Below are 10,962 nucleotides of genomic sequence, written 5' to 3' on the forward strand. Positions count from 1 at the left end.
GGGGCGTGTCCCGGAGCGGGGCGTGTCCCGGAGCGGGGCATGTCCCGGAGCGGGACGTGTCCCGGAGTGGGAGGCGGGGCGTGTCCCGGAGTGGGGAGTGGGGCGTGTCCCGGAGCGGGGAACGGGACAAGTCCCAGAGCAGGGCGAGTCCTGGAGCGGGGAGCGGGGTGTGTCCCAGAGCAGGGCGAGTCCCGGAGCAGGGAGCGGGGCGTGTCCTGGAGCGGAGAGCGGGGACCGAGGCGTGTCCCGGAGTGGGGAGCGGGGAGCGGATCAAGCGCAGGCTGGCTGTGGGGATGAGACCTGGATGGAGACCAGCGTGTGAAGGCAGTGTGGCCTTGTGTTCTGAAGCCTGGTAGACACGGAATCAATGTTAAAGGTCAATAACCTGAATACTTTAAAGATACTTTCTATTCTCATTCTGGACTTTTTAAACTCTGTATATCCATACCAGTCCTTATTTTTTACTATTTCAATTCTGTAACAACACTTAAAGTATCTGTACCTCACTACCCTGTACCTAAGATGGCACCGAGAGGTGACATTACAAACTTTTCACTGCATTCTTTCAAGAGCACATGACAATAAAGGCTATTCTATTCTATCTTACGTCAGCATGAATGTGTGTATTAATGTCACACATTTATTGCACAGGCTCACAAAGAAGGCCCAGACAAAGAGAAAGCCAAGGTGGTTGCATTGTAATTTGAATGGGTTTTTCGGGAGTTTGCCTAATACTGAATGCTGAATATTCATTGATTGACATGTCGAGGGGAGAGATTGGGAAGACTGACATGGCAATTTCAGCAGGAATATAACTGTTAACAGAATTTTTGAGTAGTATGTGTGACAGGGAGTTAAAAGAAAAGACCAAGCGATCAAAAATTAAAGTCTCCCTTCATCAGCTGCCTCGCCTACTCGTTAATAGTTATACAAATATTTCATCATTAAGGTCCTTGAACTTTAACCTGGTGTGAGGAGCAGGTTACCCAAACTTGCCTGAAAATAGCAGAAATTTTGTCAAAATCAATAAGTACAAGGTAGCTACTTACTGAACCACATGAAATATGTCATAAGTGTCAGCTTTGCAATGGCACCTACTGTCATAAGAACATAAGAAACAGGAGCTGGAGCAGGCCATTCAGCCCACTATTCAGCAAGTTCATGGATGCTTTGCCCCAAGCCTCAACTCCTCTTTTGAGTCAGCTCCCTGTATCCCTCAACTCCTCAACTTTTTTAAATCCTACATAATTTCTCATTAAACACTTTCAGTGATCTAGTCTCCACATCTCTCTGGCCTCCAAAATTCCAGACATTCACTACCCTCTGAGAGAAGAAAGTTCTTCCCATCTCAGATTTAAATGAGCTCCCCCCTCCATGATGCGTACCCATAATCCCGAGTTTGAGATTCCTCCATTATTGGAAATGTCTTCTTAATGTCTACCCTGTCAAGCCTCCTCTTGTATGTTTTGAATCTTGTCCAGCAAATGGTCAGCACGATTTGTTCAAGGCTGGCTGCTGATAAGGGTGTATAGTAAGGTGAGGTACACATCCTTACAGAATGTTAAGAAACATAATTACTTGCAAAAGATGGGAAGAGATGATATCTTCTGGAAGACTCCAGTTCCATGTGATCTGATATCAACATGATGTAGCTCCTTGTGCGCATGCTCAGTAGCAGTTCCCAGAGTTCTCTTTGCTCTGGGGTATAGATGGTGGAATTGGTGGGGATTGTATTTCACAGTAACCCTTCTTAATTAAGTCCCCTTTTCACATGAAAGAAAAGAGAAACTGGCAGTGGGAAATTGTGTTCAAGGTTACTTTTATTCCTCATTGTCCCTATTGATGGTTGATCAATTGCATGAATGACACAATTTCCAGCTGTTAGAGGGTGTTTACCTCCCGTTATCCAACAGTAATATGATTAATCCTAGTGTTACTACCAGTACAATACTGTTATACTGGCCTCAAGATGAAATCACTGAAAAAAGACATCAGGGATGCAAAGTTATACAAAAATGAAAGCCTTTTGCATTTTATAAACAGAACATTTCAGAATTAATCAGTTGTACAAAACATTCGTTGGTCACAGCAGGAGTACTGTGGGCAGTTTTAGAAAGACTATTAAAGCTATAAAGAGCAGACAGCATAATTAAGGCGTGTTACCAGAGGTGTGAAATACTGAAAGGTGCGACGACGGAACAGTAAAGTAAAAAAAATGGATGAAATAGGTGCTGAAATTGTCCATTCAATTCCTCCAGCTTGCTCCCCTATTCAATAAGATCACAGCTAATCTTATATCTCAAACTGACAGCTCCACAGGGTTTTGGAGTAGATCTGTAGCTTGGGTTGTGGGTGTTGAGGTTGGTTGGCTCGCCGAGCTGGTTTGTTGTTCCGCAGATGTTTCATTACCGTGCTGGGTAACATCCTCAGTGCAGCCTCCGATGAAGCGTCGGTGTGTTTACCCACCTGGTTTTTAAACTCTGGAGTCCGTTGCGATGGATTGCCTCACTTCCAGGTTTCCTTCGTAGTGGACTGTATATGGGGTCGAGTTCTATGTGTTCATTAATGGCACTACAAAGGAAAACCGGAAGCGAGGCAATCCAGCTCGATGGACTCCAGAGTTTAAAAACCAGGCAGGAAAACACACCTTCTGATGAAGGGTCTAGGCCCGAAACATCAGCCTTTCTGCTCCTATGATGCTGCTTGGCCTGCTGTGTTCATCCAGCTCTGCACCTTGTTGTCTGGGAAAACACACCGACGCTTCATCAGAGGCTGCACTGAGGATGTTACCCAGCACGGTAACGAAATGTCTGCGGAACAATAAACCAGCTTGGTGAGCCAACCAACCTTGACATCTCCACAATTCATGACTCCATTAAGAAATGGTTAATTAAGGTTTTTAAAATTGTAAAAGCTCCAATTCAGAGAACCGAGAATAAGATTATCCCTCTGGTTGCGGTGTTAGAATTGAGCACGTAACAACTAAATATGGCAAGAAAGGAAGGAGGAGGATGACGAATATTTTTGCATGAGCTGCTATTGGAGACGAGGTGGTTAACTCAGATGGCTTTAGTGAAGGTAATGGAGAGAGAAAGAGATTGGTTTGGAATTGTTCTACCACAAAGTCAGTGTGGTCAGTTTGTGTAAGTGCCCTCCTACTGTTTTGTCGATGTCTGTGGTTCTTACAGGGATGCTCAATTGTTAAAAATAAATATACCCCAGATCACTGCTCACATACCAATCATTTGCATCTCTGGCTCATCTTCAGCAATGGCATATTCTAACATGGACAACAGCTTGGCAGATATCTGATGAACTGATTCAATGTTGCTGAACAACCCATCGACATCAAGACACTCCACCTGCAGACACAAGTCCAGATCAATTTACAAAGACAACACAATCCAGTCTTTGTCAAGTGAAGTTTAAAAGAGATGTGCGAGGCAGTTTTTTCACAAAGGGTGGTGAGTGCCTGGAATGTGCTGCCAAGGGAGGTGGTAGAAAGAGAGACAGAATTGCAGCATTTAAGAAGTACCTGGACAAATACATGAACAGGACGGGAACAGAGGGATACAGATCCTGTAAATGAAGACAGTTTAGTACGGAAGGGCAAAAAGTGTCAGTGCAGGCTTGGTGGGCCAAAGGGCCTGTTTCTATACTGTATTGTTCTTTGTTCTAAGATGCTTCGTGGAAAAAACATTTCACACCTGGCCATGTCAGGAAGTTTTAGGGCGGATAACTAAAGGCTTGGTCAAGGAAGTAGGTTTAAAAAGTGTCTTCAAAAAGGAGAAAGACGCAGAGTGGTGTGGAGAGAGAATTCCAGAGGTTTGGGTTTGGTCAGGAGTGTAGATGGCAGAGTGATAGAAATCAAGGAAGGCTATGAGGGTACAGTCGGGAGGGGCACTGTGGTCTTGGAAGTTCATAGACCTGGAAGACGCCTCAGAAATGAGGAAGAGCAAGACCATGGAGGGATTTGAAATTAAAGAAGATAATTTTCAAATTGAGGCATTGTCCAACTTGGACTAAATGAGATCAGTGAGCACAGGGTGACACGCAAACAGATGTGGTGTGAGTTAGAACACAGGCTGTAGAGGTTTGGACGAGATCAGCTTTTTGGAAGGAAGGGGGAGACAGGACAGACAGGAAAAGATTCAAATAGTTAGAGGTACAAATAGCAAAGGCAAGGGGATGGTATGCAGTGGAAGATGGGTGGAGGATGGGAGATAATGGATGATGATGATGTGGAGATGGAAATAGGTCACTTTGGTAATGAAGAAAGTACAAAGTATTGCCACCAGCTTTGGGGGAACTGCTGCTATTTCCTCAAGGGGAAAAAAACAACAAGAGGTAAAATTGTGAGATTGATTTTGACTCTACGAATTTCTACAGCATGTCAGCACATTGCAAAGCAAGTCAACAAATCAAAGCTACGGAGAGGAAAAGTTTAAGAAATGTCTTGAGAATATTACCTTTTTCTCTCTCAGTGGTTGAACTACTTGTGTGATGCACAAGTCCAGGTCATTGAAGTGATCTTTCTCAGTCTCTACGAGCTCTTTGATGACTTTTAACCTCCTGCCCATCATGTGCTGCCTCTGCTCCTCTGGATCCAGATTTGGGGTCACTGGAGCTTCAGGAATGGCATGGGGAGTCATCTTAGCTGTGAAGGCAGGAAGGAAGAAGTATCAGAATTGATGATAAGTCTTTACGAGAAAATTTTGATTCAGTATGTGAATGTAGCCACCAGAGAAGGTGCAAAACTTGGCCTACTCTTGGGAAATAAGGCAGGGCGGGGTGACTGAGTGTCAGTGGGAGAGCACTTTGGGGCCAATGACCATAATTCTATTAGTTTTAAACTAGTGATGAGAAAGGATAGGCTGGATCTAAAAGTTAAACTTCTAAATTAGAGGAAGGCCAATTTTGATGGTATTAGGCAAGAACTTTCAAAAGTTGTTTGGGGGCAGATGTTCGCAGGTAAAGGGACAGCTGGAAAACGAGATAGCGTGAGTCCAGTGACAGTATGTTCCGATTCGGGTGAAGGGCAAGGCTGGTAGGTGTAGGGAATGCTGGGTAACGAAAGAAATTGAGGTTTTGGTCAAGACAAAGAGGAAAGCATATGTCAGGTATGGATAGCCGAAATTGAGTGAATCACTAAAAGAGTATAAAGGCAGTAGGAGAATACTTAAGATGGCAAAAAGGGGACATGATATAGCTTTGGCAAATAGCGTTAAGGAGAATCCAAAGGGATTTTATAAATACATAAAGGACAAAAGGGTAAATAGGGAGAGAATAAGGCCGCTTAAAAGAGGAAATTTCCTTCATCAAGGGAGAGCCCGATTGAAGGGCTGGAAGTAGAGCTGGGTGGAGGGAGTGTCTGCCGACTGCCATTGCCTCCCCCCCAACACCCAACCCCCCCCCCCCCCGCCTCCTCCCCCCCCTTTACCCCCCCTCCCCAACCACAGAAAGCCCATCCTCCCACACAAACAGCACTTCTCTTACAGCGGGCCTGGGTACAGTTCCAGAAGCAGGCACAGTCTTCACCATGGTATTGGTGACCACAAGAGCTGCCAGCCTATCACACACCAGCAGCTGTTGCCAGGCAGGACTTCCACCGCCCCCACCCCCATCTCCTCCCATTCTCTGTCTCCCATCTAATGCAGGGGCTTAATTCCAGGTGTAGGCTTGGATTCTGCTTTGGTAGGCCTTTCTCAGAACAGACAACACAGGTCATTTGTCGGCATGTCCCCTGCCACCTGAATGGCATTCTGCCCAATTATTTTTAAGCAGCTTTTAACATGGCATCTTCAAAGATCTGTGTACTCACACCCCCATGTCTGTGGATTAACGTGCCCTCTGTGAAAATGTATCACTGAATTTATATTGCTGAGGAATCTAACAAACCATCCCATGGCTACACTTTGTTTGCATTTTAAAGGACAAAACGTTCATTTATCCAGCACTTTCCGTGATCACTAGACATTATAACTTGTTTCAAAGCTGATGAAGTAGCTTCTGAAGTGTAATCACTGCTATAGTGTAGGAAACACAGCCATCAATTTGCACACAGCATGATGTCCCAATGCGTGTTGCTATAGTGAGCAGGTTTTTGAGACTTGGTTGATTAATGACCAGGGGCCTGGGGTGAAAACATCCTGGATCTCTTTGAAACAGTGCAATGGGATCTTTTACAGCTGGCAGATCATAGAATACCTACAGTGTGGAAACAGGCCCTTCAGCCCAACAAGTCCACACCGACCCTCACAGCATCGCACCCAGACCCATCCACCTAATCTACACATACCTGAGCACTATGGGCAATTTAGCACAGCCAATCCACCTAGCCTGCACATCTTTGGACTGTGGGAGGAAACCGGACCACCCGGAGGAAACCCACGCAGCCACGGGGAGAATGTGCAAACTCCACACAGACAGTTGCCCGAACCTGGGTCCCTGGCGCTGTGAGACAGCGGTGCTAACCACTGTGCCACTGTGCTACTAGATGGAAGCCTCATCTGATCAGGAAGATTTCAGCACTTCCCACAGTGCAGTACTCCCTCTGTACTGCAATGAACCGTAAGTCTTCATTTCTGGGCTCAGTCCCTGAACTGGGATGTGAACCTAAAACTTTGTGACTCAAGAGTGAGAATGTGCCACCACTGGCTTATAGAACATCTTTAGGACATCCAACTGCATTCCACAACCAATTAAACACTTTGAAGACTGTTGCAGAGAAGGGTGCAGACACCAGATACAATAAGTCTAAAGGTGACTCAGGTAATTCTGTCTCTCCCTGACATCATTAATAAAAAAGTGATAATATTTGCTTCGTGTTACGAGATTCACTGTAATGCAGTTTGCCACATATGTCCATTTCTTGCCTCTGCACAAGATCTTTTCCCCATCAGTCCTGAAGTTCCCCCAGCCTGCCTCTTGTTCCTGCCCCTGCCCTTCTTCCTGATTGCCCATCCCACCAGAGCTCCCATTCCCACCCTCCAATCTAACCTTTAACATCTCCAGTGTCACTAATGAGGACTTTGTTGTTCTGCTTCTCTCTTGCTCCTGTTCTGAACTTGCACTGAAATCCTTGCCTTCGTGTACCCGGAGTTGGTCAGTGCAGGAAGTTCTGACCAGCTTCTGCCACAAGATGGAGCCTCAGTTAAAACTTTGTCAGCTGAGTACCTTCTTAACGTTTACTTCCAATATTGTCATTTATGAGTGTAGTGAAGTATAATACAAATGTATTTTAAAGGCTAATTTATTTGTGAATGTAGGCATTTAGGAATGTACATCATTCCAACTTGATAATGTTTAAATGTTTCTTTAATATTAGTTGATTTATTTTATTTTGCAGCTGGGAATCCGCAGCAACTCAACCTGTACCTTGTTCATTTTTAGAATAGAATAGTTTTTATCATCACATATACTCAACGAGTATAGTAGAAAGTTTCTAACGTCACCAATTACAGCACCAACTTAGATACAGAAAGTACCCAGGCACAGCTTCTTTAGTCACAAGATCTCAGACAATAGAGAAATAAAATATCCAGCATTACAGAAATAAATGTTCGGTACAACAGACCACACTGGCACCTAGTTTCCAGTCCACACCAGGCCCTGGCACCAGATCATTCAGTGACACACCATGCTGGGAGGCTGTGCCAAGCCAGGAGCCTAAGAAACGTCCGAAGGAACCTAACTCCAGTTTTAACGTAAATTTCTATGAACTTAAAGTTATGATTTTCAGAAATGCAACAACAATTTTAAGTGAGGACCTGCTGTAATGCTCACCACATAGTATCTGATTATGTTTTACCTTGACACCTCTGATAAAGCGACACATGTGTGTTGTATTAGCCACTAATAGTTTGTAAAGCAATCCTCTAGCCTGTGATTTTTCTCTTTTTGGCTAAGGGTTGGCTGACATGATAGAAAATTTGACTTGACAGGTGTCAATCAGCTTGTTAAGAACTGACGAGAAAGCTTCGGCCTATCACAGGCCATGACGCTGGCATCCTGGGTCTCCAGGTGCCATGGGCTAATCAGAGGCCAGCGGCTCCTGGGTCCTAAAAGACAGTCAGCCGAGGCCTATACCTCAGGGGAGCCCATGACCAGAAGGTAAATGTTCATACCTTTTTGTCATAGGATAGGGATTCTGGGAGAGGAGTCAGTGGCTTGGGCAGAGAGTGGATTTCAGATGTCGCTTCTTACCCCCAATCCATGTCCCCAGTTACCCAAGATGAGGGAAACTGGAAGCTTGGCACTACTGAGCAGGAGTTACCCTGGTTACTCAGTCAGGAAACCAGCCACTTTTCCTGCCTATCAAGAAGGCAGGTATTTGAGGAGGTGACAATTTGCAGATCTATATTCGCTGTTAATTAACTTTTAAGGGTTTAAAGTGGTGGGAGGTCACAAATGTTGCCAATGGACTTTCTTGCCCAGAAATTAATTGGTGAGATGGCAAGTTTGACAGGCAGAAAGAATATGCACAAACATTGCGCCTGTCTCATCTGAAAAAAATAAGTAATAGTTATATTCTTCTCCATTCCTTAAGGCAATGCCTTAACCAATCACAGTCAATCTGCCTGGTTTAAACTTAAACCAAGCTTGGCAGTTAACTGTCAGTCATCACTTCACTGGTGCATTCACCATTGCAAATCTTCTACCAATGTAAATCCACTTAAGAACCAATCAGCATTCTCTTGTCATGCAGTTCAAAATGTTATTCCCTTTTACATTAGTATTTCTTGCAAATTGTCCTGATGCAAGATGGAAAGCTTCAACAAAAGTTGTCTTTTTCAGCAACACACACATAGAGCTCAGCTTAGACTAAACCTAAGAATCCCCGGCACTGGCTGGTCTCCATATGACTGTATCAGTATCCGGTATTTTAAAAAGGGGTAAACAAAAATACATTTACAAGGATAATACCAGAATTGGGGGGTTATTGCAATGAAAATCTTTACATGCTTTCCTACAGAAATAAGAAGGAGACCTGATAGAGGGTTTTAAAATTAGGAAGGAGTTTGATAGGGTCGATGTAAAGAGGATGTGTTCATTTCTGAGGAAGTCTAAAACTAGGAGCCAATAAACATCAGAGAGTCATTAATAGCTCCAACAGGGAACGTTGGGGTAACGTTTTGGGCTGTATTTTACATCAGCCAATTGGGGTGGGCTCCCACACCCCCACAACGCCCCCCACAACATATTCCCCCACCACCCACTCTCCTCCATGCATATGTAAAGTAGGGAATCGTGATCTCCAGATGGTAACATGCTGTCATCAGGCCAATCTCCCAAATCACCGAAAGCGAACGGGTGCAGACACCAGCAGCTGAGCAGCCATCTCGAAATCACTCATGAACAAGACATTTAACTGGTTAACAAAGCAATTGTTTGTGACATTTTGTGGCCTGTTGCATTTCCCGGAGGTCGGTTGTGAAAAGGCAGATTGTGAGTGTTTTACAGCAGCCATGACAGAAAGGGCAGGGCGGCAGTGTTTGTATGATTTCTGACTCATTTTTAAACAAATGTTTTTATTCGAGGCTGAAACAAAGATTCCAAAAGCCAATTCCAAGATCAGGGGCCTTCGAGCTTGTAGCTGTGAATGACTTGCCATTTGCGGTGATATCCCTTTAATACCTGCGGTCCTGATTGGGTGGTGAGCATTCCACACCAGCCGACGCCCTCCTCTAATTGATCACCTTCCCACTGGTTGGCCACTAATTGGCAATCTGACATTTGATTGGATGAATTGAGATTGTGGGAGCTGAAAGAAGCCTGCAATAAAAACATAAAACTCAGGCTGGAGGCTCTCTTGTGGTGCAGTTGTGGCATTCCTAACCCACTCAACTAGACCAGGAGACCTGGGTTCAAGTCCCAGCTGCTCCAATGGTGTATAATAACATTTCTGAACAGTTTGATTAGAGGAAAAATAGGTTAAATTTTTAAGAAAAGATCCAGACTAGGGAGATCTTGTGGTGCAGTTGTAGTGTCCCTAGTGTCTGTGTTCAAAGTCCTACCTGCTCCTGTGTAATAACATCTCCGAGCAGGTTGATGAAGAAAAACATCTCAAACACAGACTGTTTACGTAGATAGTGGTGAAAATGTGGAACTCACTGCCACAGGGATACAAATGGTATTGATGTTAGAAAGACAAAGAGAGAGAAAGGATTAGATGGATATATTTGAGAGGGCAAGATTAACTCAATTGATAGGGGTACAGCATTAACACTAAGGAGGATCAGTGGTGCTGTAAATACTCTTTGGGATTTTATGTGAAGGCCAGTGAAAAGGCTATTTTAAGACTGCTCACACAGAGTGATTTACAATTTAACTTCTAGCTCAGGTGTCTCTTAAGAGAAAGCTGGTGCTGTGATAAGGGAACGGGGTTTTCTCGATGAATTGACCAAATGGCAGCTCTTGTCTTTACTTATCATGTCGTCTTGTGAATAGACCTTTCGTTGAATAAAATGGAAAAACAAATATTTACTCAAGGAAATGTATTTAAGCCTTTGTCAAAATAAATTGACAACAAATGCCATTTGAGGGAGTTTGTTATCTCTGGAGATACAGCAGTCAAACACAGTGCACACAGATAGTCCACGCATGTCATAAACTTCCTGTAACCATGGCTATGCACAGTAGTACACTGAGCTTTGAACTTTACACTTCTATTTAATAATACTGTGCCAATCGTTTATGATAAACAGCATATTCTTGAAAGATGGAGACATTTGTGGTTACAGGTGGTGAATTGCTAGTCTGTTGGGATTTTAATTTGTTCCATTCTGCCACATTCTCCTGGTCCTTTAAATCAATCTCTCAGATAGCAAAGAACTACTACAAGGAGGGACTCTGTTGAAGCTATCACTCTTATGTCTTTGTTCTCTCTGTTCCCAGGAGGTAGGTTAGTATCTGTGATAGTAGGAACTGCAGATGCTGGAGAATCCGAGACAACAAGGTGCA

The 10,962-nt window shown here is 44.1% G+C and overlaps 1 protein-coding gene across 1 annotated transcript in view; it reads right to left on the reverse strand.

The window, feature by feature from the left end:
• LOC125486161 (rho guanine nucleotide exchange factor 38-like) overlaps nucleotides 1-10,962 on the reverse strand; it is a 70,119-nt gene that overhangs the window by 35,235 nt on the left and 23,922 nt on the right. Inside the window, exons 2-3 of the mRNA XM_048612681.1 lie at nucleotides 4,470-4,657; nucleotides 3,239-3,362 (exon numbers count right to left, since the gene is read on the reverse strand). Of these exons, the coding sequence (XP_048468638.1) occupies nucleotides 3,239-3,362; nucleotides 4,470-4,657 (312 nt within the window). The remainder of the gene's footprint in view (nucleotides 1-3,238; nucleotides 3,363-4,469; nucleotides 4,658-10,962) is intronic.

This window comes from Rhincodon typus, chromosome 1 (assembly GCF_021869965.1).
Source record: "Rhincodon typus isolate 14 chromosome 1, sRhiTyp1.1, whole genome shotgun sequence".
Lineage (NCBI taxonomy): Eukaryota > Metazoa > Chordata > Chondrichthyes > Orectolobiformes > Rhincodontidae > Rhincodon > Rhincodon typus.